The sequence below is a fragment of the Drosophila arizonae genome, chromosome 4 (assembly GCF_054131065.1).
Source record: "Drosophila arizonae isolate 15081-1271.41 chromosome 4, UAZ_ARI_1.0, whole genome shotgun sequence".
In the NCBI taxonomy this organism is placed as follows: domain Eukaryota; kingdom Metazoa; phylum Arthropoda; class Insecta; order Diptera; family Drosophilidae; genus Drosophila; species Drosophila arizonae.
The window spans coordinates 1,679,504-1,706,287 of record NC_142924.1 but is presented as its reverse complement, the minus strand read 5'-3'; the positions used below and the strand labels follow the sequence as shown (position 1 = coordinate 1,706,287).

Below are 26,784 nucleotides of genomic sequence, written 5' to 3'. Positions count from 1 at the left end.
TGAAGTGAACTTCCCAATCAGTTCCTTGGCCTACTGTAATTCATTACACAGCACTAGGCAACACAACTACACTTATCACAGAAGCTCTTGCTTCTTTTCTTTAGCAAAACTAAAATATCAATTGTAAATGAAAATAGTTTTCACGACTTAAAAATTGTACTTTTCGCTCAGAGAAGAATAACATTTTCGTAGTTTGTTCGTGGCAGCACGCGCACATCTCTATCACGTATAGCGAACTAGTTCATATTGCGATTGCAGCTGCGTTTCACAAGCTCACTTTCACATTTCAGTAAAAAATATATAATAATATTTTTCAGACGCAGACGCAAGTAAATATTTGCAAAATGAGTTTCTTTAATTATATATTCGGGCCAAAATTGTACATGGAGTACAGAGGTGTACCTGAACCTCAGGTATGAGATAAACAAATTGTGTATGGTAAATTCTAATCATTTTTTCCTATTGTAGAGGAAAATGTATGAGCCCGGTGCAGCTGAAAAATTTGGTGAACAAATCTTGTCAACGGTAAGAGGTGTCTGTGTGCATGTGTGTGAGTGGCAGTTTGTTGTGTGCCTGTTTACGTGTAGTAATACCAGAACTAATTAGTATTTTGTTGATGCAGCTGTCTGTGGTTTGGTCGGTCAGCTATTATACGTCACCGCTGATCTTCACATTCCTCTATAGGCGCGGCTATTTCGTCGCTGATTCGATTCCAACGCTCGCAAAGCTCACAACGAGCGTTGGATTGATAGTCATCATCTCTTTATTTATGCGCGGCGTTGGACGTCGACAGTCGCGTGCATATACGAACATGATAAATGCTTTAAATTCGGCTAAAGAGAATAGATCGTCGGATGCACTGCGTCGATTTGACATTGACTTCTCTGCATGGCCAGTGGATTTTGATGTGAAGGCCATAGCGGGGTGAGTGTCAAAGCAAATACTGTCTCAAACTATATATTATATGAATATTTATCTGTCAGTGATGCCAAGAAGCCCACGACCACTGTAAGTCGTCGCGAAAGGTTGAGCATTGCCACTTTGCCGTGCGAGTTGCTTGCCTATGTAGCCATACACACCTTTGGGCTGTCTCTGATCTATCCCGGCTCCGTGAAGTTGCTGCAGAAGTTCATGAGTACGTCTGCATGTTTTCCCCGACAGAGCAGCGATAATGCAATATAATACCGTTAATCTAGAACTAATCAATTCTCCTTTACAGGGCCCGCCTTGATCTCTGGCCGCGCCAAGCTCATCGAAGACGACAATGGCATTCGCTATAAAGTAAAGACAATTGATTCAAATGAAATCGATACTCTCTTTATTGACAATCGCAATGATAATGTGGGCAATGGCAAGACTCTAGTCATCTGCTCCGAGGGTAATGCTGGCTTCTATGAAGTCGGCATAATGGGCACACCAATTGCATTAAAATACTCAGTGTTGGGTTGGAATCATCCGGGCTTTGCCGGCAGCACTGGTCAACCGAAACCGGATCAGGATAAGAATGCCATCGATGCTGTGGTGCGTTTCGCTATCAATCATCTGGGCTTTGGCATTGAGGATATTTTATTGTTCGGTTGGAGCATTGGCGGCTTTAGCACATTGTGGGCTGCCACCATTTATCCCGATGTTAAGGGTGTGGTAAGTGATAAATAGCGCGTCTGTGGATAACAATTTTTAATTAAATTATATTTGTTTCAGGTATTGGATGCCACCTTCGATGATGTGCTCTACCTGGCTCAGCCACGTATGCCCGCCAGCTTGGGCGGCATCGTTCGCATTGCCATACGCAAGCATTGCAATCTGAATAATGTTGAATTGGCTGTTAAGTACAATGGACCGCTGCTGTTCATACGTCGAACAGAGGATGAGATTATAGCCGAGTAGGGTTAACGTCAGTTTTCGTTTGTATATTTAGTTTATTTCATATTACTTTGCCTTTTGCAGGGACAATCGTATTGACACGAATCGCGGCAATTATCTCACGCTTGGAGTGCTCCAATATCGTTATCCCAATTTGTTTAAGGCACCACAGCTGTCGCATGCCAAGGCATTGCTTGCAAAGCCCTTGGAGTCGTACAGCTATAGCTTGGCCGAAGAGAAGCTGTGCATGTCTCGTCTTATAACCTATGCCTCCGATGAAGGCAAGTCCTATCCCATGCTGATTGGAGCCGAATACAATGAGGAAACTCGTAGTCAAATGGCACTCTTTTTGGTAGGTCTACAATTTATTATAAAAACATCTATTGCTCATCATAATAATATTTATAATTTATACAGCTGCGTAAGCATTTACGCGATTACAATTCGTCGCATTGCACTCAGCTGCCGGGCGAGTTCTTCACCATTCCATGGGACATACCCATCGAGCATGGCTTTGTATTTACTTAAGACCCCACGCATTTATTGTTTTTGGCAGTCACAAAAAAAAAACTATGGTATTCGAGTGTTTTTTTTTTTTCGGGGGTCCACAATATTTAGTTTAAGAATTAGTGCATTTTAACTGCTTATTAAATTATTAACTTGGTCAAAGCCCTGTTGTACAATACAATAAATAACTGGTGTAAAATTGTCTTATACATATTCACACAAAAGTACATATACATATAATATAATATATATAAAATGAAATAAATGTCGCAAACCAATCACAGTCATAGCGATTAGCCCAATAAATGGCTTCGTTGGTGGAAAATCTCTTTTTATATATATTGTATGTTCTATTGAGGTCAACATATCAATTGATTCCTATGAATTTTTCTTTGATCCGCCAAATCCAGAGAAGCCCATTATAGCAGCCATATCGTCGGGCAGACCAGTCGTTGCAAATTCATCATTATCCTCGGCTTTACGTTTCCGTTCTTTTCGCTTCTCCTTCCGATGTTCCTTGTAGCGTTCCTCCTCCTCCTTGGCCTCGCGTAATCTCTTCTCCAGTTCATAGTCTTTTTGTTTTTCGGCCATTTTTTGTTTGTTCTGCTGAAAGCGATCTTTCACCTGGTCGACGGTGCTGCGCTCCACTTTCATGGACATGCCCAGATTACGCTGATGCTTCTTTCCATTGATGTGATCCAGAAAGTTAATTGAATCCTTGACGACACAGTCGCAAACATTACAGTAGTAGCCGCCAGATTGTGAGGTAGGTGTGTTTTTGTTTATCACGACGCTTTTGCCCAACTTACTGTCCAGGTCAACCTTATAGTCACGTCTCTTCAGATTCTCGCGCTGCACGGGCTCTATTTAAAACAGAATCAATAAAGTTCTATTAATGGATTCCCTGCTTATGGAAGGTACAATGTTTGCCCTACCTTCGTCCTTTGGCGCTGCTTGGTTAAGCAGGCGCTCTTGTGCCAACTTTTCGTACTCGTTTTTGTTCCATTTTCTTCGGTGATCATCCGGTCTCATCGTCATTTTGCTAACTTTCTTTTTCAAGCGTAAGATTTTATAAAAAATGTCTTTTACACTATATAATTGCGATAAACATGTTATAAATAAATATCGATAGGTATTGGAACTCAGTGTTGTATGGGTTGTTGGGCGGCTGAGGTTGTATTTGATTTTCGATATGTGTTCATTAACTAGATTGTCGAAAATGCAAATTATTTACGATCAGTGATGGTTTGCAGCTACAAAGAAACTATTTTTTAATTTTACTTTATTTGATCATTCAATGATTTTCTTATAAGTTAGTATCAATACTTTTGGGCGGTTGAGATGCTTGATTTTGATTTTTGATAGGTTTACAGTATTTAGCTATTCAAGACCATATATATCCGATCATCGTCTACATCATTGCATTCCATTGTATTTTCCAGGATAGGGATTTGCTCAATAGTAAGATTGGCAGCCGCATCAGATTCGATAGACTTCTCGCGATGGCTCGATAGGTTTTTCGTATGAATACTATAGGGATAACTTAAAAATATGTAAGTCAATTATAAAACAGTTAAGCTACAATTAATTACGTCTTGTGTCTAGTCAAATTGTCCTTCCGTGAAAAACTACTGCCACACTCTACGCATTTGAAGCACTCTGTATGCGAAGATATATGACGATAGAGCGTGGATTTAAGACTAAACAGCTTTCCACAGCCTTTCTCTGGGCACATATACATTAATAATATGTCGCTGTGGCTCATGCTAATGATGAGGGAATGGATTTGAAATTAGTTTATGAAATGAATAATTAATAGACTTACTGATTGTGTCGATCTAATGAATCTTTGCGAGAAAAGGATTTGTTGCATTTTGTGCAATAGTATAGTGTAGTGGAGCCCTTCTGGTGTTTGGCTGAATGTCGCTTTAAAGTCCATTTTGTATTAAACTTTTTACCGCAGCCTTCGACTGCACAGACATATTTTTGGTAATCCCAGCTCATCATGTGAAAGCGAACTTTAAATTGTGTACCACATCGTCGCTGTCAATAATTTAGCGCAAAAGCATAAACAGCCAAGGTCAATTGACAGAAAACATAATTGCACCTAGAAATATGTATATATTCAACGAATTACATATACTAAATAAGTGATATGCTTACCTGAAATGTTAAGGTTTCATTTTTTGCAGTTTTTAAATCAATTTTAACGAAATTACAACTGTGACGCACCACAGCCTCATCTACCACCGCAACCTCCAGTTATATTCGACAGAATGTATCGAATAGCTGGTATCCTAAATTACAAGCTATCGATTACACTTGTAAGTTCTTATATCGGTATTTTATTGATTTTACGAACAGAATTCTTATTGGAAGCAAACAACATTTGGTGTTAGATCAAAATTGTATTTTATTAAATATACGTGCCAGTCAGCAAGTAAAAAGTTAATTATTTAAAATATGGGTGCTGCATTCTTCCCCGTGTTGTTTTTCACTGCCGTTTGGGGTGGTGTGGGTATTGCAATGCCCGTTATGACACCAAAAGGTCCACATCAAAATTTAATACGCTGCATCCTGATGCTGACTGCGGCTTGTTGCTGGCTTTTCTGGCTGTGCTGCTACATGGCCCAAATGAACCCATTGATTGGGCCAAAACTGAAGCGACATGCCATTGCAATGATTGCCAAGTCGTGGGACAACAAACTCGTCGAGGGATAAATGTAGCTCAATTGCTTGTTGTATAAACTATGTTATTCACAAATGTATAAAATAAATAACTAATAAATGTGCTAAATTTGTTTCGTTAATATATTTGTTAATTTATTTGTTTGAAATTTACTTTGGCGCGACAAAGACTGCCAACTTAATTTAAGTGCGCTCACTCAACAAACTGAGAGCGTACGACCTGCCAACTCGATCGACACGAGCGCGTCGAAAGAAGACAGTGTGAGAGCGACTGAGAGCGAGCGTCGTTCACTGCGCCTGTGTAACTGTCAATGTCTCTTTGACCTGCGCGCCGGGCTCATCTTTTACTCTCTTTTGCAGGTCTGGCTGTGATTCGTATTGGATTTTAGTTTTCTTAGAGCTTCGGGCGCGTTCAGTTGTCTTCCGGAAAAAATGTCTTTGAAAATCGTTTGACGTGAATATCTGTACCGTTCAAATAGTAGATGAAAAACATATTTGGTGTATATAAATCTGCAAGTGTGTTTCATTGATCGATTGCCTTAATGCATGCTTCTCATTGGAAAGTATTTAACTGATATAGTGTGAATTAAAATTAGAACTTAGTCAAATGGAACTAAACAACTGCAAAACTCAATTGGACTATAGCGAATAAACTAATTGGTAAGTTCATACTGAGAAGAATGTCAAATATGATTGAGCATTTGTAAAAATATTTCATATATTTGATATTTTGCTTAAATTTCTTGCATTTTTGTTGAGTTCATTTGCTCCGCTTAACGAAAAATGATTCGTAGTTAGTTGCTCCCTGTTCATAAACTAGTTAGACATGCATTAAGCTAGAAAAAAGTGGTCGCACTTAAAGTTGAAGGTACAAAACTGGTTACATTACCGAACATGTTCAAAGAAGTAGCAGAAAATATGATTTTCTTCGCAATAAAAGCGATAAAAACTAAAGGCATAAAGAAACGCTGGGCCATAAAAGACAAGACTCATATGCTCCAGGTGCTATAAAATGTTGAAAAATTAGAAAATACGAAAAGCAACTGAAAGAAAACAAAGCAAAGGGCGAACTGACCAACAAAGTTTAATACGCTTCTACAGTCTACAGCTTTAATTTCAGATAAACAATGTAGAATAGAGAATATCGCTGCCAACATTCTCTTTGTCCATTTGTTCTTAATGTCGCTAACCGTGAGCAATTACGAACAACATTTGATGAAGTGGGCCAATTGGCGTCAATGGAACCCGTTGCTCCATTATTATTATGCCTTGTAGATCGCTCCAATCCGATAACTAATATGCTAAACTGGACAATTAAGCAAAACGACTTGCCGGAAATTGATTTATAAATGGGGCAAACTGTTAGAAACAAATGCGGAAGCTGTAACACATCTTACAAGACACTGACTCATTTAACAAAATCGATATACAAATCGATCCGAAATTTCGCTTAGCAAAATTGTGAAAGTCCGACATCATGAATCAGCTATCAACATGCAGAATAACCAAAACCAAAGGCAAAACTAAAACTAAAATCAAGTCGAAGACAGCTGAAAATTAGTTGAAATCGTTGGCTTTTCTTGGTCTGGCATGCAATTGGCCACGCCCCCCTCAAAATCGGTGTCAAAGAGACGACAGTTTTTTTTTTATTTTATTTTTTTGCCGCCTGAGCTTAATTTTCAGTTTCACTCGTTATAATTTTCAGTTTTCAGTTTTCGTGACGGAAGTGGATCAAAAGAGAAATACTAATTGAAAAATATCTTTCTTCTTCGTAATTATTTTTGATAAAAGAGAAAAATACTAATGGAAAACATGTTGCGTTTTCTGATAAGAAAAGAAAAATCGCATAAAGACTTTTTATATGAAAATATATAAAGTATATAGAATAGAAAATTATGTAAAAAGTAATATAAAATATGTAAATATTTAATTTGCATATATGCGTATATATAATTCATGTATAAATCTATTTTTATCAATTTTTTCATTCTTCTCTTTTCTTATCAATTTCCATTTAAACAATTTAGTTTATTTTTATTTTCTTTTTTTTCGGTAATTTCTCTAGATTATAAATTATGTAAATTTTTTGTATTGTCCGCTTTATGATTTATATTTTTTGTTGTGCTTGATTTCATTTTTTGCGAACAAAATTCTGCGTTAATCAAACACTTTCGCTCGTTAAGCTCGATGCCTGCGTCGCAAACTCCCTTTGAAGACCTCTCCGCTTTCCCCTCTTTCCCTTACTTCTTTTCCAGTTTACACCCACACACACACACACACATACATACAATATAAACACACTGAAACTGTGTAGAATCGCAAATTGGCAAGAAAGATCGACTCGATCATTATGAGCTAACCCAAATTACAATTGACGTTGGCATCTTTTGCTGGTCAACTGTGCCGCACGATTCGCGGCGAGAAAGACAATGAAAATAAATGACAGACTGAGAGGCAGACGGACGGCGAGTTGGACATCGTAGCGACTGCTTCGCTTCGAGCTGGGCAGAGAAATAGAACATAACGCTAAACTGCAGCTAAATTGCATTCAAATGATGTAAAAATCGCAGCTAATGGGCCGATCTTTTGTTTCGCCAGCCGAGCCGCGTCTCGCCGACCTCAAATTGTGAGTCGGTGCAGCAACAGCAACAGCAACAGCAGCAGCGGTAAAGCAAATGCACTTGGGGAAATAACAACACATAAATAAGAAGTACGAAATGGGGAGTACCTGACATGGAGATACCCTGCGACCCCAAACGAATTATACTTGTCGTCCTGATCAAGATATATTTACTCAAGTCTTCCACGCCTTCATCTGCCTGTTGCATACATATTCATAAAACTATTATACCCCGCAATTAAATGGGTTCAGGGTATAGAGAGCGAGAGAAAAAGTAGAAGGAAAGAAGAAAATGAAATGCAGTCGCTCATCGGCGTGTCTTGCATTTTGATCGTGGCTTTAATTACACTTGGTCTTTGGTTCTTATCTATGCATCTCGCTCTCTCTTTCTATCTCCCCTCCTCTCTCCTTTTCTCTGCCGCATACTATGAAAACCTTGTGCGCCTCTTATTTGCATTTGTTGTGCACACTTTCAGCTGGGATTGGATATTTTTATAGCTACCTCAACTTCATTTTATTGTTCGTTTACATTCTTACATTACACAACACTAATTAAAGCCGCTTCGCCACAACCCAGGATGACTATAAAACTATTAGAGATAGCTTTAAATGTCATTCAATTGCCGACATTACACAATACGAAATCAAATCCAATTGGAAAAAACTCGCTATTTAACCTTTCTAACAGCACAGGGTGACTACACAGTTACTGCTTGCGCGCCAAATGTTTATTCAATTTACCAAACTAATATCAAAAAACCGTTTAATAATCAGTCAACGTCATTTTGTTGTTTTTATTATTATACATTTTTTGTAAATTTGTCTGGCAGCACTGTCAAAATAACCGTTTAGCACTTACTCAAAGCTGTTAGCAGTATAACAGCAGTAAGAGCAGCAACAATAAATACATATACACAGGGTGACTACACAAAATTTGTTGCAGCTCGCAAGCCTGTGAATCAAATAAGCAATTCCAGCCAAATTCTGTTCCAGTCTATACACACGCAGACCCACACTGGCTCACACACTTGCTCACACATGGCTGGGAAAGAGCGACGGCTTGAGATTTGTTTGCTTTTAATTGCATACATATTTAGTTTGGTTAAAGCGTAACGGTTAATGCTTTTAATGACTAAGCCCACCCGCCCGCCTCCCATCCCATCCCATCCCATTCGCGTGCAGAAGAGCTTGCTGCAGTGTCGTTCGGCTAGTCATTCCAAATGAAATGCACTTTTTGGTTCCAAGCTCCAAAGTTCCGCGTACGGAACTTTGGTGACGCTTACCAACATTTTAAAGGCTTATCGCTGCTGTTGTCGTCTCTAGCTCTGCCACTGCCACTGCCGCTTGCTGTTGTTGTTCTGCTCTAATAAGGCGTTCAAGGCGAAAAGCCGTTAGAATGATTATGAAATTGCAAAGCTGTGCTGCATATTGCATATTAATGCATGCGAAACAATTACTTACTATATATATTATACAATTATTTTCATTCATGAGTGCGCGCTCATATTGAGCTACTTTTACCGCAGTTCATTCCATCAATGGATTGCATAAATTTACCTCCGAGTCTAAACGAATAACTCAGCAACATAATTATGACATCTCGCTAGCCAGACGTGTGCGAAAAAATAATAAATAAATGAATAAATACTTTCAAATTTAGGAAATTGGTTGATTTTTTTTTTTTTAAAGCTGCATTGTTTGGAAGCTTTTTTCGATCTTCTAGTTTTTTTTTTTTACGAAAAATAAACTTTCCATTTCGCTGGCATCTCTTACTGTTTTTACTGTTTTATTTTTTTTTTTATGTTGATAAACATTTCCAAATGTCGAAATGTTCACATTTCACTTTCTTCGTCGCTGACACTTTGTGTGGCCATTATTATTGAAAGTGGATGTGCTTGATTATAATCTGGCTCGAAAGATCGTTTCACAGGTTCGACACTATTCAAAACTGTCCAACAAACAGTTCCAATAACAATTCAACAATGGTTATATGGACCAAACAGGTTGCACGCTTCCGTTAGAAATTCGGCTAGACCGAATTCTCATCAATCATTCTTAGCTTACGTTGCTGCCGTTGTTGTTGTCGTAGTTGTTGTTGTTGTAGTTGTTGCTGCATTGCTTCCACAGTTTCACCAATGGGTGAAAATCGGCTAATGCGAGAAATTTAATCAACTTATGCGCTGTCGACGTTGACAACGTCTTAATGCCACCGAATTGTGAGTGAGTGTTGATTTTTTTTCAGCTATTTTTTTTACTTTACACACATAATTCAATTTGTTCTTTCTCCGTAAATACTTACGCGCGCACACACACACGCACATGCCTACACAAATGTACATTCAACAAACGGTCAGGTTTCCAGTTTCGGGGTCTGCGCCTGCGCCTCAAGTGCCGACTCTTTGACTCTTTTTGGCTCGCTTGAGTTGCGGCAGCGCAACTGGGTCAACGTCAACCCATGGCAATGGCCATGGCAATCGCAGTGGCTCGGCCAGGCGCTTTCTGGCAGCACTCACATATGTGTGTCTGGCCACACTCCATGATGGTTCTTATGCGCGTATGCGTGTGTGTCGGCACTCACATTTGTGAGTGCGTGTCTGTCAGCCTGGCCACACTCAATGATTGTTCTTATACGTACAGCCATACGCATACGTCTGTGTGTGTGTGTGTATGCTTGCTGCTTATATTAATTGTACTTATACTGCAGGTTGTACATAAAGCTTTTCTGCTGCGCCGCTTTGTTGTTTTTTATGCAAATTTTTTGCTTTCCTCATGCGGAAAATGTGCCGTTTTATTTACTAACTAAATAATTTTCCAAAAACGTATTAAGTCACTGAAGATTTAGGCTGAAGCTTAGACTGGAGACGGGAAGTTCAGTAAATAAACATTGGTTCCAACGTGAACCACTCAATTCAGCTCGCTCCTTCTTCCTTGTCTCGTCTTTTGCACCTGCTTAAGAGATGCGCTAATCCATTTGTGAATTTAGCGATACTTCAACTCACTTATTGCTTAAAACTGTTTCATTAAAAACAGTCCGCCTCTATAGCTTTTGAGCTGCTTAATATTGCAAGCCTTTCAATATTATCTTTGAGCTTGTATCTGAAAACAACCAAAAAACCAATTAGTTTCACCTGAAGACAGACAACATCAAGCATTGGGCCAACAACAATAACAACATCATCAGCGCATTCCAAGGCAGAACTTTTACTTTTGACAGTTCAGCGACGAGGCTCAAAACTCAAAAGACTAACATTTTTGTTGCTGCTACTCGGCGCTCGCTTCTCGCTGATCGCACAGCTTGGCAGCCCAGGTAGCCAACGCAACGCAAAGACTATTTTTACACAGGTTTCTCTAAGCTTTGATTATACATAGTGGCAATATAAATACTACGTATGTATATGACTCGCTGGCACGAGCAATAACCCTGCCCAGCTAGCCATCCAAGCCATCCAAGCCATCCAAACCCAACCCAGAACTGGTTTCTTTGCCTGATCTTCAGCTTGTACTTGGGTTGAAAAAAAGTCACTCGAGTGTGTTCTGCATTTCGTTATTTCTTTTTTCCCTCTCAACATGAGTGAAAATGCCAACACAATTGTTTCGAATTTGTAGCTCAAGATGAGGCCTAGTAAGCGTATCCAGAGTGTCGGAGTTTTCTAATTAGATTTGGCTCAACAGACTTTACATATATAAATTTTTTGCTTTTGGGTTTTGGAAATTTGGAAAAGCTTTCGCTTTTACGACTGTCCAGCCAGCACTTGACTTGCTCCATATACCAATTATGACAATATATATGTATATGTGTGAGAAATATAATAATTTAATTGTGAAAATGTCAGCTCTGTGCTCCCATAGAAAGCATTTCTTTGGAGTAGATTTATTTCAGGTAAACCGGTTAACAAGCCTGAGCTGCATAACAATTTTCCACACCTCGGTGTCATTCTTATTTTCTTTTTGTAATTTCTTTTGCTTGGCGAAAAGTGAGAATTTCCATAGGATGGTGGAACAGGACGAGCCGGTTTTTTGGCCACCGGAAGCGTGTTTGAAAACTCAGATGAAGCAATCAGCTTCAAAGTTTAGACCGATAGAAAGCAAACTCTTTTCGCAGTTTTTGTTTTTGTTTTTGTTGGTTTTGTTTTGATCGAAAGTGAACTAAGTAGATTAAATTATTAAAGTTTCATTTACTGATTCACCTACAGTTCTGCTTACTAACAGGTTTACTTAGAGAACATTGCAATTCCTAAGTAGCTCAACGTTTTTAGAAGTTTACTTTAGAGCTGTACCTTAAATAAATACAGTAAATTCGTTTCTGGTTCATCTAACTAGTTCAAAACAACATTTAAATATATTATATGCATTTAAATTAATATTATTCAACTTACATTTTTTATTTTCTTACAGAGCAACTGTTGCAGATTCGAACATTAAGTATCTTGTGCGAATTTCTGCAAAATGGACACGGTTTATGGCACCAAGAAATACTTTCAGAGCTTGTCCGGTGTAAGCGATATATATCGCACGCAGACATGTCGACAAATGGTTTGTATAATTAACTGACTTGCCTCGTAACTATCTGCACCTACTTATGCATATTTCCTCTCTTTATCATTGTGAAAGAATGGTTAACTGTTATACAACTTGACGATGAATAATATTAGAAACTAATTTGCATGACAAGAGAATGTTTCAAGCAAAACTGGGTTAAATATCTTCTGCAGAACAAAGAATTACTCTTGATAAGCGCTTACGTAAAGCCCACTCGAGATTTGAGATGAAGACGAAACGACAAAGAACTCAGCTGCATATTTATTTAGGCTCGTTTGATGCGAGTGATGCTGTTTGCATTGCCCATTCTACAAACCAGATGCCAACTTTAGTTATTAAGTCAAACAATTTCAACAAGCTAGAACGCTAAAGGTGAATGACTTTCTCTTTAAAGAACCAAACAGAACGAACGAACAAAGCGAACAGAGTCGTGGAGAACGAGAGAGACAGAGAGAGAGAGAGAGAGAGAGAGAGAGAGAAGCTACCAAGAATTCGGCTAGGCTTGGAAAACAGCTGTTGAGACAACAGGTTGTCGAAGCATATAGTAAGGGAGAGCCAGAGCGATAGCAGGAGAGGGGAGATGAAATACAGACGGTCTGTATTATGCTCCAAAGCTTATGGATGCTAAAGGGCAATTGGAGAACAAAACGACAAAACAAAGAGGAAGTATGTTGGGTTTATTGATTTGAAGATACCCTGTGCTGAGGAGACTATAGAAAGGAAAAACAATAAAAATATAAAAATAAAACTACTAATATTTATTTATAATATTCTTGTAAAAATATCAATTATGCTTTCTACTGTTACAAGGACATTTAATAGCAACCTATGATGTCTTATACATCAGTCTAATATGTCATCTTCATCATCATCATAGTCTTATACAGAAGTGGCTTGCTAGCTAAGTGCAATGACTGACTAAATGAAATACGTAATACGCGGGAAAAGGTTTTGCGACGGATGACGGCATTAATTAAGAAATGATGACAGCTGCTAACTAATTTTCTTATAATATCACACGATTTGAGTTCGCCCAGCTAACCGTTAGAATTTAGGCAAACTCTAATCAAGGTTAAACTAGAATGCTAATCAGATTAGTGATCTATTTTAGTTTTTAGGTTGAAAGAAAGTATGCAAAGGTCTAGCGGGTCTCTTGAGAAAGTTTCGCAAAGCCTTCGAGTCATTAGTCAAGTGCTCAGATAATTATCTGATTAGCGCCGATTAATTGTTTTTGATAGCTTGCTTACCCAGACATTTGTTTGACATGTATTCGAAACACACTTTGGGCAACATGGAAAAATAATTATGTTGCGATTTGTAACGCGACCAGGGCTGCAACCTCTAGACCGGAAGTTGAGCTTGGCAGTAAACCAACCGAACCATCATTATAATTACATAATTAATTACTGCAGACAAATATAAAAGTGTTTTGTTTTCTCTAAGAAATTATATTTATGTTATTGTAGAACACCTCCGAATACAATTATCAGAACACGCTGGGCCGTCGTTCCCAACTCGGCGCCTATTATCACATGAACAAGCAGCCCTCGTACACGAACGATCACAGCATCAACAGTCAATATGGCGGCTATAATACATGGGGCATTTGGCGGGATGGCCGGAATATAGCGCCATCCACATTTTCAACGAAAACGCATACGCACTATCCAAAGAATCGATCGTTCTCGATTATATTAACGACAGCCGCTTTCATAGTGCTGCTGGCGGTGATCTCCATAGCCGGGCTGGCGTTCTACTTCAGCTCCATTAAGGCTACGCTGGAGGATCGTAAGTACTTATATTCATAAAACTAAATTGATTAGATACAAATACAATACTTTCTCACAGTAAATATAACAAACGCTTTGGAATAGTTTCTTAAATAACTGGTTCTTGTGTTGCTGCCATCGATACTCGAAAACCGTTACATTTTACATTTCCTAACAATCATTAGCTTATGGAGCAATTTATCTATTTCTTGCAGCTATTCTTGGCTTTGAGGGCTCCTTTCGCATTGCCAAGGGCGATTTGTATTCCACGGGACTGAAATACAATCACACGACGACCTACAAGCAAAAGATCGAGTTCTATAAGCGATTTGTGGAGCGCGCGCTGACGGACAATGGGCTGCAACCACTGCGCACCGACGTCTGGGGCTTTGGCGAGGGTCCATTGATTAAAGTATCTTTTCGCGTATTTCTAGATGTGCGCAAGCTGCCACAGTGAGTGCTTCACCAAACAATTCATTACAACTTTACTAATACTGTTTTATTTTAGAAATATAATCAGCGTGGAGGAGTACATCAAGGAATCTCTGTTCCTGGAAACCTCAGTCAGCAAGTCGCTCTATCGCTCACTGCGTCTGGACACTGAATCCGTGGAGATCAAGCGAATTCTCGATGAGCAAGTTGTGCGCTCAGCAGCTATATTGAAGGAAGCGGTAAGCACGGCAAGACTTCAAATTTCGATCTATAATTAACCTTCAAATCTTTAATCATAGCAAACGGTGCCCACCAGCCAGACCCAATTGGAGAAGCGTCTGATGAAGAAGGGCAGTGCACCAGCCGTTGCGCCACTTGCCCCACTACAAGGAAAGACCACAGCTAAGCCGCGTCCAGCCTCACGTCCGCATTCAGCCGATGATGAGCCGGAAATAGATGTGGAGAATGCACCTGTTATACAAGGATCATTTGAGGGTTCCTTTGAGATAACCAAGACGGATGCGGATATTGCGCGCAAGAAGACTTCGCCAACGCGTTCCTATCAGAGCAGCAGTCTGCCACCCAAGTCCATAGCAGTGACACCCTATTCGCTGCGTGTGAAGCCAAAAAAGCCGAGTGTGGATAAGCTGACGACCATAACGCCTCAAAATCTAATGATCAGCAGCTCTACAACCACGACTACTACTAGAAAACCAACAACAACCACCAGTAAAAGAACCACGACTAAAGCAACAACGCCTTCCACAACAACAACAACGACGACGACTACTACAACTACTACAACAACAACCACACCTAAGCCCTCGACAACAACAACGACCACAACGACAACAACTGCTGCTCCCCCAGCAACAACCACGCCCAGCACAACGACGACGACAACCACATTTATGCCGCCCACTTCGACCATGGTGCTGCCCAAACTAGATGCGAATCTCTTTACCACCTTTCCCATACTAGACACTCAGCCATGGCGCCCCATACATCGTGAGGTGCCGGAGTTGATACCCGGACCACCGCCCGCTTTTCCCACGAAAACGATGCCAACGATTAATCAGATGCTGCCACAACGTCGCATCGATGAGTTGGAGCTGCCGTTTATAGCGGATAACCCGACGCCTCCAGCCGCTGCAATACCCGCCCTGGGCGTTACACTAGATCCATTTGTGGCTCTTTCTGGCTATGCCAGCCGTCAGCCAGCAGATGGCAAGCTAGATCTGCCCAATGCTCAGAAACCAGAGCAGGATATGCTCTTCTATCATAACTTCGGCAGTCCCGTCTATTTGCCTGGCACGGAGAACATTGAGCGTTTGGGTGGTGCATTCGTTGAGCCACATCCGCTGCCGGTGCCACTGATCGATGACGTCATTGTGCCACCCTTCAGACCCATCAATCCCACGCTGGGCGGTATAAACAAGCTGCAGTTCAACATCGACGGCAACAATGAGAAATTCGAGCATTTGGGCGGAGGAGTCATAGCCAAGAAGCAGGAGAATGCTAGCAATGCGGAGCCCAAGGTGGAGAGCACAACAGCCAAGTTGGCCACAACAACGGTGACTAGTTCGACGACTCCATTGAAGATACAGTTGGATACTGCGCCAACTCAGAAGCCTGTTGCTCCTGGCCAGAAGCCGGAAAACTCTGTACTTGCAGATACCATTGGGGAATTCTTCATGGAGCTGCTGAATTTGCCCAAGGAGGAGAATGCCACAACTACAGTGGTACCAGAGCAGATGGAGTCACGCATTGAAGCTGAAGATAAGGAGGGGGACTTGGACCTGCCGGTGGAGACTACCAGTCCAGCCAAGCCCAACTTTATGAATCTTAAAGAGTTGATTCTACAGCGAAGCTCCACAACAACAACAACAACAACTACAACTACGGCCACAAGTACGACCACAACTAGCACCACAGAGGCACCAACCACCAGCACCACCAAGCGCAATCGCATACGTCCAAATAGCGAACGGCCCGTCATGTTGGATGACTCCAATCTCTTTCCCTCCCACTCCAAGTGGGAATTCGTTAACAGCTCGTCGCCTGTAAACTTTGGCTCTGGAAGCAACATGCGCAAGGTGTTCAATAAGACACTCCAAGCTTGGGTCTCTGAGGACGTGGAGAAGACAGAGAACTATACGCTGCACGATATCAAGACGAGGATCAATAATGCCAGCAATATACAGGATATTTCATTGATATTCGACACTTTGGCCTCCAAGCTGGGCATCACGCCCAGTGTGCCCATGAAATTTCCGCCTTTCTCGCAGAACAAACTGAAGCACAACCAGAGGAATGAGACGAAGGTGAGGACGACGTCAACGACCACTGAATCCATGCCCTTGTTGGAGTCGAGTGTGAAGAACTTTGTGGAACTGCCGCTGCAACAGCGTGAACCTTTCATCCGACCCATGTCAAGCTTTATGGACGACGGCTCCACAGAAGTGTTGGGCGCTGCGATTCCCGTTGTGGGCGAGGCAGAGGTGGAAGTAGTAGACCCTATCAAGTACGAGGAACTTTTGAAGACATCCCAGTTCGCGGAAGCAACGTCCACGGAACCGAGTCCACATCGCTTAGTTACCCTACTGCCAGTACGCTCCAATTCCGGTATTCGCACCTTCAAACCACCCACAGAGGAATTAGAGCAGGATTCCCAACGTAGTCAGAGTCAAGTAGAGATAGCTCCTGAAGCCTCCAAACCACGGTCCAAAGGCAACAGCAGTATACGCCGCAAAACTATCCCGAATCAGAGTCGAAGATTTGGTCAACCGCCCGCGGAGGCGGTTGTCAAGGGTGGAATTAAGGTCACGGTCAAGAAATAGAAGCTCACTAAAACAAAAAGAAAGTAAAACAAATAATAAGCAAATATTTAGAAAAGCGTCTCTAAAATATTTAGTTGATAAGTAGAAAATTTAAGAGCAATTTAATTAAATTAATTTTAATACATTGAACTCAAATCTTGTTCGAAAATTGTTCACAAATCCGAAACCGAACAATTTTGGAATGACAATTTTTTAGTATTTGGCAAAAATAAAAGCCAAATTAAGTTAAGAATTTTTTATTTATTGTATACGATTTAGAAGCTGTTTAGTTTTTTTTCATTTTTTATCAAACACACAATCAAATATTATATCTCCTACAGCTTAAATTTACGAAATTAGGTTAACAGCTTAAAAATAAGTTACAATTTAGTCAGAAAAGCTTAAACTTGAATAATGAATAAATTTATATGTAAACAATTTGAAATAAGGTGTTTGAATTATCGTTACACTAGTTTTTTTTTATCGATTATTGGCTTGGCAACAACTTGCGGCTTATCGTAAATAATGGTCGCTGTGGTAACCCTAAATGGCTGTCTGCTTTCTCTGACCCAGCCCTGGTGGATTGGTCTATTATTTCGCGGTTTTGGTTGTGAGAAAAAGAAAACAAATATTGATTGGCTCAAGAATAATAAGTTGTTAATTACATTAAGTGTTATAAATATATTTAATTGAAACCATGGGTTGTGCCGAGAGCAAGGATGGCGAGGGTGAAGCTCAAAGTAATAGAAATAGACCCAAATATCGCTCCTGCACGGATGTCTTTTGGTTGGCTATTTACATATTGTTTTGGCTCTTTTTGGTAAATGATATAATAAAAGTGAAATTAAATATGTTTTTATTGTTAAGTGTATATATGTGTATTCAGACTTGCCTAAAGGCTGCTAACTTAGATATTTATTTCAAGAAAGTGAAAGCTGCAAAGATTAATCATAGACAATTGCAAGTTGTCTCATTGGATGACGGAAGAAAGGGAGGAAGAGGTCGCCGGATGAAACAGATGCATGTGACGTCATCGTTGTCATATGAGTGGGAATTGCTAATTTTGCTAATGTAAAACTGACCACAATGAATAATGAGGTTAATATGCCTCATCCTCTTCCTCCTCCTCATCGCCTCCTGCTAAGCCTGTGCATAATTATTAACGTTCTTTTTGCTTTAACAATTGGTTTTCCTCACGCGATTTCCATGCTCCATGTCAATTTTTAAGCCGTGGGCGTTGCCTCCATCTGTCAGTAGCACATACATACACATATTATCATATATTATAGATATACAGTAGTAACACATGCATACAAATCTTTATCATATATAATAGGTCTTTCTATTAGCATGCAGATTAGATCATTTTTATTTTGTTTAATTTGCTTGCAGATTGTCATCGCGATATTTTCGTTTGTGTTCGGCAATCCCTTGCGTCTAATTAATGGCTATGATTCCTTTGGCAATACTTGCGGCGTCAAGCACAATGAAAAATTTCAGAACTTTCCTCTATCAGGCATGAATACGATTGACAAACCGGAGTTGCTTTACTTTGACGTTAAGGAGCTGAAAAAATCCTTGAAGATCTGCGTTAAAAGCTGTCCGAAACGGACGCTCAATCAGCCAAAAGAACTGTATCAATACTTCACTGAGACCGGTGCCCAATATTGTAAATATGATTATAATATGGCACAATTGGATAAGCCGGGCATGACCAAGGAAGATAAGACGTTCAATACTCTCGGACCATGTCCTACTTTACCCATCTTAGAGAGGTAACTCAATTGACCATCAAATGGACTGTTATTTCACTTCACATTTGTCTTCCAGCTCGCCCGTACTGCATCGCTGTGTGCCGAAGCAATCTAGCAAGGAGGTTAAGGAAATGTACAAGATGCTTAACAATTGGGATGTAGCTCAACAGTTTCTTGGCGACATCTACTCCACGTGGCATATCATAGCCAGTGTTTGTGCCGTTTCCCTGCGTATGCCCTTAATCTATATTTAATACTATAAATTATAAGCTATATCAATGTTATATTCGTCTAGTCATATCTATTGCTTTGGTCACCATGATGCACTGGCTATCCCGCATTGTCTCCTGGCTCATTTGCGTGCTGGTTATTGTGGCCAGCATTGGTCTAACAGCAGCTCTCTGGTATGTCTACTACGGCATACGCAACAAGTCAAGTACGACGCAATACTCGCAGCTCGAGGAGTTTCTGCGCAATCAGCAGGCTGTGTTCACACTCGCTGTGCTGGCCACTATAACCATGGTGAGCTTTAAAACTAAAGTTAGTATAATATGGAAAATCTATAATTCATTTGTGTTGCTCTGCAGGTTGTTTTGCTGGTCATTATATATTTCCTTAAGAACAAGCTCTCTGGCCTAGCTGCGCTCTTCGAGGAGGCTGGCATCTGCATGATGAATTTGCCTGGACTATTAATAGCTCCGCTCTTGGCATTCCTGGTGCTCATTGCCTTTCTTGCATTTTGGGTGGTTGTTGTCATCTGTTTGGTAACCGCAACAACGCCCGATCAAAGTCCCATCGCACCGTTTCACAGCAATGCGGTGCATCCATCGCTGCCGGCCAATGCAGCCGCAATGCTGCTCAATCAAACAGCTCCCAGCACCGATGAGAGAAGTAAGTGATCAATGTAACTAGATTTAACTACATAACCTAGTCTGTTCAACTATAGCATAAGCTAAATGCTTTGGGACTACCAACTCGCTGAGTACTCAAGCGACCTAAGAGCCTAATTTATTTACCCCAAAAGATCTGCTAAATTAAAAATCTTTGCGGTTTTATTGTATCCAAAAATATACTTCAAAATTATTAATCCTCTGCATATATTTTTGGGTTTTGGTTTGATTGTTCAAAATCGGGTTATTTAAATGTGTAAGTGTTTACATCAAAATTTCATTCTAAATGCTTGCATGCTTCATTTGGCATTAGCCTTCTGTATATATATTTGTTTATCTTTGTGTATTTTGTATTGTATGTAATTATAGCCGAAAACATTTGAAATATTTTTATACTTAACTTGTATATATACTATATTCTTATATTTACCTTTTTGATTAGCTTACCTATACAATTCTTTGAATATCTTTATGTATGGATTATTCCATTTATTGCATGTTAATAACAATTTATGCTGCCCCTTTTTAGCCATAACACGCATAGAGTATGCAGATGCAACTGTTTTGCGCAGCATGTTCTGGATTTATGTGGTTGGCTTGATTTGGACGGTGGAATTCATCTTTGCCTGCCAGCAATTCGCATTGGCCGCTGCCGTGGCCTTTTGGTACTTCAGCAAGCCGACAACGACGCCAACTATCTATGCTATTGGCAAATTGATCAAATACCATTTGGGCACCGTGGCGAAGGGTTCCTTTGTCATAACTATATTCAAAATACCGCGATTGATATTGACCTATCTTTATGCCAAGTGAGTTTTATGCTATAACTGCATAAATATAGATATCTAACTTATGTTTGTGTTTCTTTCAGGTTGAAGAAGGGCGAGGACAAAGGCTCGGAATGCGCTGCCTGCTGCTTGAAGTGCTGCATTTGTGGCTTTTGGCTGCTGGAGAAATTTATACGGTTCCTCAACCACAATGCCTACACTGTGGTGGCCATTGAATCCATCAACTTTTGTCCAGCTGCAGGCATTGTACGCACAAGTCTGTGTTATGTATATATTCAGCTTATCAATATATTTATTTATCTTTTAGGCCTGGAATGCTATGGCCACCAATGCGCTGCAAGTGGCCACGATTAACAGCATTGGCGATTTCATTTTGTTCTTGGGCAAAGTTGTAGTGGCTGCGCTGTCGGGTCTGCTGGGCATCTTTATGCTGAAGGATAAGCCAGGCTTGAATTTCTATATGGCGCCCGTGATTCTGATCATAATATTCTCTTTCTTCATCGCACATATTGTGTTGTCGCTCTTCGAGGTAAAAATGACTTCAATTTAATTAAAAATTCGAAAGTTTTTATAATCTATTCTTAGATGGTTGTCGATACACTCTTCCTGTGCGTTTGTGAGGACAAGACTATTAATGGACGCGCTGGTCGTTGGGCTCAGAGCAATTTGGCCAAACTGGTTGGCGAGGAGCCGCTACAGCCAGGCGAGGAGCCGCCCATCCAGGTGTACGAGATGATGCCCATTAACAAGCAGCCGTTTAGCATTACTCGATTGCCGCCCACTGATGCCGAAGTCTCCCCAATGGCGGAGTAATTCAGCAACTCATCCATTCAGCAACAAAAGACGCTTTGTTCTTCTATATATGTATATCTATGTATTCCGTGCTCCCATCATAATTAAGATACTCTTGTCTCTCCGTCTGAACAAAAATAACTCAACGTACAAAACGTAGTGAAAAAGGCAACATATTTATATATATATTTACATATATCTACGCGTATATTCTATTTTGTAAAACGTGAACGAAAGTAACTGAGGCACAATATTGTAAACGTATTTATTAAATGTATTCAGTTTTTTTATATATGTATGTATTTATTCGTAAATGTAACGCGAAATAAAACATTTTTAAACTTTTTTCTCTCGTTTGACCCTTGCTTTACGCTGTTCGATCACCTGCTTAACGGCCTCCATTTGCTTGTCCTTAATTTTCTTGGTCAACGCCGATTTAGGAGTTTTCTTCTGCTCCAGTTGCTTTTTGGCCTTAAGTGCCAGCAACTTGGCTGTCTCTAGTGGATCCGCATCGTCGAACAGCTCCTCATTGTCAATGCCCTCATAAGCCTTGACTGGTCGCGTCGCTTCCTGCTGCACCTTTTGCTCCACACGATTTACATATCTGTCCTTAGCTGCTTTCTTTAACATTTGTCGCTGTTTGGAAGGACTCACATAATCGGGATTCTCCCAGATGGCTTTGCCGGTAAACGAGCCATCGAATATCTTCACGGGATTCATTACATAGCGTGGACCCACCTCCGAGAGACCACCGTCTTCGGATAGTATTTGGAAATTCCTAAACCAAATGCGATTATCCAGATAGGTAAATGTGTAGACATGATCAATAAAGGGCTGACTCTTCGGATGATGATTGGGCACTGAAAATGTTTGCACAAACAATTCCTTAAGAAGTTTTAAGTGGGGCACCTCGTCGAACTTGGCATCAAAAGACAGCAGTGGCCGAGAGCCTCTTAAACAATTGCCTGTTAGTTTCAGCTCGGCCATTGTGTGAATATTTTCAATGAGAAATTTGGCTGACGGCCCTGTGGCTCCCGCTGTGTTAGCCAGCCACATATATAAATCCCGTTTTCGACGTCCCTCAAACAACATGGCCTTGTTACAGTGCTTCATTTCACACATTTCATTAACAACCGCCAGCGTCTTTGATCGCTCCATTTTCGACTCGGGTCGATGATGGGGCATTAGAGTTTTAATGTCACGCATCAGATGTCTGTCACGATGGCTAATACCACGAGCCGCGAACACCAGGACTCGTTGTTTATTTATCCATTTTTCCTGCAAAAATATTACAAATATTGTAAAAATGCATTTCATGTTTGAATGAGATGGATTTACCTTCTTCGGAACCACCTCATCAGATGGTCTTTGGCTGGGTAGAGGTGGATTCTCATCCAGTGGCACTATCTCCAGCTGCTCAACCTTCTTTTTCTTTATGAATTTGCGCCCCATTTGCAGTTTTGTGCGGTTTTCTAGTTAATATTGACCACTACGCGAAACAACGTGGAGTTGAAATGAATAGAGATGTGCATAACCACAATATGTAATATCGATAGTTTTTATATCATCGAACTAGTCGAACAGAAGAATGTTGTTCATTGATCCCTTTAGCACACCCCATTTTATTTGTAACAATTAACTTAATTCTAAAATTTATCATAATAATAATAACAATATATATATATATAGCATTTAATCTAATTCATCAGTATCCCATCCAGGCTCGGGGCATTGGCTGCAACGGCTCTCATTTATCCCGTAGCCCAAGCAATGACCACCAACACATTCACAGCAGCCATCGTGAAACCACCTGTAGCTAGCTGCACCTGTCGCTTGGCAAGTTTGTCGACACTTATTCCAAGAAGTGCACTGGTCCAGATACAAAACTGTGCAATTACGCATCACAGGTTCATCGTCGATTTCATTGCTGTATTTTGGGAATGTGTGCACATGCCAATCGTAGGTGTAACCGTCGTTTGGTGACGATGTTAGTGCCTCGAATAACGCTGTTGCTCCATCAAAATCCTCCACATGCGACTTCTTAGACATCTTAGCCATGTCGCCACGTATAAGCTGGATGGAGATCACCATCGCCAGCATCTGTATTGCTCCTCTTTGTATCGATTTCATTTTAAGAACTAATACCTCGTTATTGGTGGGTTGTGTTTTATATAGATATTGCACACGGGTGATGATGAACTCCTGTAAATTATTGAGGCTGCGCAGCAGGTAATTCAGGATCAACAGAGCATCTGCTCGCCTACCTAAGATTTCAACAAAAACATTTGCCAAACATTAGTGTTGCAAAGCGACGTTCTTGTTAGCAAAACAAAAAATAAAAGGAATACAATGAAATGCCAATCGATAAGTACCTTCGATAACTTATACAATAGTATACACAAAGTCTTCTCTGATTATTCTGCCATTTTGTATTCGGCGTCCGGCCAGCAAAATAAAAACGCAGAAAAACTAGGTTTTGCAAAATTAAATTTTTTTTTTTTTTATTCAAAATAATAAAGTATGTCAGACTATCGCTCTCAATCCCGTGGTGGAGGCCGCGGTCAGGACTATTCAAATGATGACGATCCGCCTATGTCGCGACTTTTCATAATATGTAACAAAGCGCATACCGAAGAAGATTTTCGCGAAGCGTTCTCACCTTACGGCGAAATCGAGGATATTTGGGTGGTTAAGGATAAGCATACACAGGAAAACAAGGGTATTGCATATGTGAAATTTTCAAAAACCTCCGATGCAGCCAAGGCCCAAGAGCAGATGAATGGCAAAACTATTGGAAAAACGGACAGAACTCTCAAAGTGCTGGTTGCCGCAAAGTAAGTGACCTGGCATAAATTTTTTTTTTTCTGTTGCTGAGGTCAGCATAAATTTATAACTTTGTCATCATAATTTTTTGCAGTCGTAATCAGGGTTCGAATAAATCGGAAAACGAACAGGAAAAGTATGTGCGATTGTTTATTGTTATTCCAAAAACCGCCACCGAGGACGACATACGGGATGAATTTTCTCAGTGGGGTGAGGTGGAAAACGTCACAATTGTACGGGAAAAGAATAATGGTAATCCCAAAGGTTTCGGATACGTGCGCTTCACAAAGTATGTATCCACTTCTGTCCTGTCTAGCATAAATTCACATGCCTAAATTTAAATATATATGAATATATATACTTTTTATAGATTCTACTATGCAGCTGTGGCATTTGAGAATTGCTCATCGAAATATAAGGCCGTCTTTGCCGAACCCAAGGGCTCCACACGTACACAGCGGGATCAATATGGTCGCCTCGCTGATGATAGTCCAGTGTATCCATCGGGGCGTGGGGGTGGCGGTGGTGGCTCGAATTACAATGGTGGTAGTGCCGGCGGCGGTAGTGGTGGTAGCTTTAACAACGATTGGAATGCATCGGTCAACAGCGACATGTCCGCATTTCTACGAATGCAAAATGTGCCTGTGCCTCAACCCACGTGTTTGGAAGTTACTGTCAGTAATTGTGTAAATCAAGATCAGCTGTGGCGTCTCTTTGATATAATACCTGGGTTAGATTACTGTCAAATTATGCGCGAGCGTAAGTTGGAATGAATGTAAATATAATATAATCATGTATTAATATGAATTGATTTTTAGATGGTCCACGCACGAATGAAGCTGTAGTCGTATACGATAACCCTGAAGCAGCAATATATGCCAAGTATATAACATTTTACTAAGGTATTCCTAAGGACATTTACTTAATCCTAATTTTATTTCTATAGGGATAAATTGCATGGGCTGGAATATCCCATGGGCGAGCGCATAATTGTTAAGGTCAACGGCATGAGTTCTGCTCGCATGGACACTTCTTTCATTGACAGTAAGAAATGGTGGCAAAAATTTGTGGTTATTTTTATTAACCTCTTGTCATTTTAGAGCGGACTAAGAAGGATGCGATATGCAACGTACCATTACCGCCAACACAGCCACTGGCATCGCCAGATGCACAAGTTGCGCAGCGATTATTCATTGTTCTGTCAGCGGTATGTAGTGTGTTTAAGTTGTTTTCCACATCTTATATTTATATATATTTGACAATTTTAGAATCTACCCCACTCAATATTGAAGAACATATTCTCCTGCTGGAAGGGATTGATCGATGTATATTTGTTGCCCAACAAGAATTGTGGATATGTTAAATACTCGGAACGTGAAAGTGCGCAAAAGGCAATAGGCGTGCTAAATGGAGCTGAAATTTGTGGAACGAAAATCAAGGTCATGGAAGCGGAGGAGCGAAGCGGTTCAGATGGTGATGATAGCGGCAGAAAGCGGTTGCGTCGCAATTAAGTAAGTAAATCTTGAACGGAATTGATTCTTCGTATCCTATATAAATTAATGTAGCCATAGTTTGGAATTCATCAACGGGTGATGAGGTAAGTTTTTAGCTTGTAGTATAACATCAAAAAAAAAAAAAATTACTGCTTTTGCTGCATACGAAACTCTAACTAAAAGACTCGCATATTTATTCAGACTGCTCTCCGTCTTTCTTTATTACAATTAGTTACTACCGATCTGTACTTAACTTAAACTCTACACACATTCAGCGATTTGACCGATCGAACGTACATAATAAGCAAAACAATTTTTATCTTTCTATTTCCACAGACCCACTGACAACATTTGTACTTAACAGAGAACATTATGTACGAGTAGTTTACAAAACAAAAATAAAAGAAAACATATGAATAACAGTTCAATTATAAACAGTTCAACTGACCGCCAAAAAAAAATAAAAACACTACGGAATCAACCAATACCAGAAACAAAACTACACAGAGCGAAACAGACACGGAATACGGAAACAAGAATTACCAACAACCAACCAAACAACCGTACAATTATTGACCTGTTCCAAATGCGATGTAGTACTGAGGACCCACATAATAAATATGTATGTAAATCATATTTATATAGACCAGACATAAACGGAGTCAACGAAACCGCAATGATTGTTTATGAACCACTAACGGGACTATCGTATCAATCGCATTAACGTTACTCAAAACCAAGAAACTATATACATAAACGAACTCTTTGTACAATTTACTAACGTATTACGACAAAGATACGAATATATATATATATACTATTTATACATATATACGGAGAACTTACGGATTGTAGATTCTCGAATAGAAATTCGATTCAATTATGACCTAATAAAATTATAAATACTGTATGTAATGCCTTTAAAGCGATATTAATAAACGAAATTACCAAATACATTGGTGGGTTTTTTATTCAAATATTTTAAGTTATGCGGTTGTCCGATAAAA

General features: G+C 40.0%; 8 protein-coding genes across 12 annotated transcripts; 5 read left to right on the top strand and 3 right to left on the bottom strand.

Annotated features, from left to right (window-relative positions):
- The first annotated feature begins 53 nt into the window (after positions 1-53).
- Positions 54-2,705, top strand: LOC108612495 (phosphatidylserine lipase ABHD16A). 2 transcript variants are annotated; one of them, XM_089467606.1, is made up of 9 exons: positions 54-123; positions 318-413; positions 469-525; positions 623-924; positions 984-1,135; positions 1,220-1,641; positions 1,702-1,883; positions 1,948-2,215; positions 2,281-2,705. In XM_089467606.1, the coding sequence occupies exons 2-9, from the start codon at positions 345-347 to the stop codon at positions 2,389-2,391; spliced, it is 1,563 nt and encodes a 520-aa protein (XP_089323732.1). In that variant the 5' UTR covers positions 54-123; positions 318-344; the 3' UTR covers positions 2,392-2,705. The 2 variants fall into 2 exon arrangements, with proteins under 2 accessions (XP_089323732.1, XP_017860874.1); XM_018005385.2 differs by lacking the exon at positions 54-123 and having other exon boundaries at positions 233-413.
- LOC108612513 (zinc finger matrin-type protein 2) lies at positions 2,280-3,555 on the bottom strand. The gene is made up of 2 exons (XM_018005412.2): positions 3,306-3,555; positions 2,280-3,233 (listed from the first exon to the last, which is right to left on the bottom strand). Exons 1-2 carry the CDS (start codon positions 3,406-3,408, stop codon positions 2,749-2,751), a joined length of 588 nt encoding a protein of 195 aa, XP_017860901.1. The 5' UTR covers positions 3,409-3,555; the 3' UTR covers positions 2,280-2,748.
- Positions 3,556-4,700: 1,145 nt separating this feature from the next.
- On the top strand, positions 4,701-5,122 carry VhaM9.7-a (Vacuolar H[+] ATPase M9.7 subunit a). Its single transcript, XM_018005421.2, has one exon. It carries the CDS (start codon positions 4,834-4,836, stop codon positions 5,089-5,091), a length of 258 nt encoding a protein of 85 aa, XP_017860910.1. The 5' UTR covers positions 4,701-4,833; the 3' UTR covers positions 5,092-5,122.
- Positions 5,123-5,241: 119 nt separating this feature from the next.
- Positions 5,242-17,650, top strand: LOC108612482 (uncharacterized). Its single transcript, XM_018005367.2, has 6 exons — positions 5,242-5,718; positions 12,074-12,211; positions 13,684-14,005; positions 14,202-14,439; positions 14,495-14,657; positions 14,718-17,650. The coding sequence occupies exons 2-6, from the start codon at positions 12,125-12,127 to the stop codon at positions 17,256-17,258; spliced, it is 3,351 nt and encodes a 1,116-aa protein (XP_017860856.1). The 5' UTR covers positions 5,242-5,718; positions 12,074-12,124; the 3' UTR covers positions 17,259-17,650.
- Positions 17,651-17,788: 138 nt separating this feature from the next.
- On the top strand, positions 17,789-21,806 carry Ctl1 (choline transporter-like protein 1). 3 transcript variants are annotated; one of them, XM_089467600.1, is made up of 10 exons: positions 17,921-18,057; positions 18,163-18,335; positions 18,630-19,012; positions 19,068-19,222; positions 19,287-19,513; positions 19,579-19,882; positions 20,411-20,690; positions 20,753-20,915; positions 20,977-21,198; positions 21,255-21,806. In XM_089467600.1, the coding sequence occupies exons 2-10, from the start codon at positions 18,324-18,326 to the stop codon at positions 21,480-21,482; spliced, it is 1,974 nt and encodes a 657-aa protein (XP_089323726.1). In that variant the 5' UTR covers positions 17,921-18,057; positions 18,163-18,323; the 3' UTR covers positions 21,483-21,806. The 3 variants fall into 3 exon arrangements, with proteins under 3 accessions (XP_017860866.1, XP_017860865.1, XP_089323726.1); XM_018005377.2 differs by lacking the exon at positions 18,163-18,335 and having other exon boundaries at positions 17,789-18,057; positions 20,426-20,690; XM_018005376.2 differs by lacking the exon at positions 18,163-18,335 and having other exon boundaries at positions 17,789-18,057.
- Positions 21,703-23,004, bottom strand: LOC108612504 (ribosome biogenesis protein BRX1 homolog). The gene is made up of 2 exons (XM_018005398.2): positions 22,800-23,004; positions 21,703-22,739 (listed from the first exon to the last, which is right to left on the bottom strand). The coding sequence occupies exons 1-2, from the start codon at positions 22,911-22,913 to the stop codon at positions 21,798-21,800; spliced, it is 1,056 nt and encodes a 351-aa protein (XP_017860887.1). The 5' UTR covers positions 22,914-23,004; the 3' UTR covers positions 21,703-21,797.
- A 59-nt stretch (positions 23,005-23,063) lies between these two features.
- Positions 23,064-23,775, bottom strand: srw (shrew). Its single transcript, XM_018005418.2, has one exon. It carries the CDS (start codon positions 23,589-23,591, stop codon positions 23,154-23,156), a length of 438 nt encoding a protein of 145 aa, XP_017860907.1. The 5' UTR covers positions 23,592-23,775; the 3' UTR covers positions 23,064-23,153.
- A 71-nt stretch (positions 23,776-23,846) lies between these two features.
- LOC108612498 (RNA-binding protein 45) lies at positions 23,847-26,731 on the top strand. 2 transcript variants are annotated; one of them, XM_018005390.2, is made up of 9 exons: positions 23,847-24,295; positions 24,379-24,573; positions 24,655-25,043; positions 25,103-25,166; positions 25,231-25,328; positions 25,385-25,491; positions 25,553-25,795; positions 25,850-25,881; positions 26,114-26,731. In XM_018005390.2, the coding sequence occupies exons 1-7, from the start codon at positions 23,982-23,984 to the stop codon at positions 25,793-25,795; spliced, it is 1,410 nt and encodes a 469-aa protein (XP_017860879.1). In that variant the 5' UTR covers positions 23,847-23,981; the 3' UTR covers positions 25,850-25,881; positions 26,114-26,731. The 2 variants fall into 2 exon arrangements, with proteins under 2 accessions (XP_017860879.1, XP_017860878.1); XM_018005389.2 differs by lacking the exon at positions 25,850-25,881.
- The last annotated feature ends 53 nt before the right edge of the window (positions 26,732-26,784 follow it).

Coding starts and splice junctions, on each gene's coding strand:
- LOC108612495 (XM_089467606.1), top strand. CDS start 345: ATGAGTTTCTTTAATTATATATTCGGGCCAAAATTGTACATGGAGTAC. Junction 414..468: donor GAGGTGTACCTGAACCTCAG/GTATGAGATAAA, acceptor TTCCTATTGTAG/AGGAAAATGTATGAGCCCGG. Junction 925..983: donor GATGTGAAGGCCATAGCGGG/GTGAGTGTCAAA, acceptor TTTATCTGTCAG/TGATGCCAAGAAGCCCACGA.
- LOC108612513 (XM_018005412.2), bottom strand. CDS start 3,408: ATGACGATGAGACCGGATGATCACCGAAGAAAATGGAACAAAAACGAG. Junction 3,234..3,305: donor AGCAGCGCCAAAGGACGAAG/GTAGGGCAAACA, acceptor TGTTTTAAATAG/AGCCCGTGCAGCGCGAGAAT.
- VhaM9.7-a (XM_018005421.2), top strand. CDS start 4,834: ATGGGTGCTGCATTCTTCCCCGTGTTGTTTTTCACTGCCGTTTGGGGT.
- LOC108612482 (XM_018005367.2), top strand. CDS start 12,125: ATGGACACGGTTTATGGCACCAAGAAATACTTTCAGAGCTTGTCCGGT. Junction 12,212..13,683: donor CGCAGACATGTCGACAAATG/GTTTGTATAATT, acceptor ATGTTATTGTAG/AACACCTCCGAATACAATTA. Junction 14,658..14,717: donor CAGCTATATTGAAGGAAGCG/GTAAGCACGGCA, acceptor CTTTAATCATAG/CAAACGGTGCCCACCAGCCA.
- Ctl1 (XM_018005376.2), top strand. CDS start 17,935: ATGGGTTGTGCCGAGAGCAAGGATGGCGAGGGTGAAGCTCAAAGTAAT. Junction 18,058..18,629: donor TATTGTTTTGGCTCTTTTTG/GTAAATGATATA, acceptor ATTTGCTTGCAG/ATTGTCATCGCGATATTTTC. Junction 19,223..19,286: donor TGTTTGTGCCGTTTCCCTGC/GTATGCCCTTAA, acceptor ATATTCGTCTAG/TCATATCTATTGCTTTGGTC.
- LOC108612504 (XM_018005398.2), bottom strand. CDS start 22,913: ATGGGGCGCAAATTCATAAAGAAAAAGAAGGTTGAGCAGCTGGAGATA. Junction 22,740..22,799: donor ATGAGGTGGTTCCGAAGAAG/GTAAATCCATCT, acceptor ATATTTTTGCAG/GAAAAATGGATAAATAAACA.
- srw (XM_018005418.2), bottom strand. CDS start 23,591: ATGAAATCGATACAAAGAGGAGCAATACAGATGCTGGCGATGGTGATC.
- LOC108612498 (XM_018005389.2), top strand. CDS start 23,982: ATGTCAGACTATCGCTCTCAATCCCGTGGTGGAGGCCGCGGTCAGGAC. Junction 24,296..24,378: donor AAAGTGCTGGTTGCCGCAAA/GTAAGTGACCTG, acceptor AATTTTTTGCAG/TCGTAATCAGGGTTCGAATA. Junction 25,492..25,552: donor TATTCATTGTTCTGTCAGCG/GTATGTAGTGTG, acceptor TGACAATTTTAG/AATCTACCCCACTCAATATT.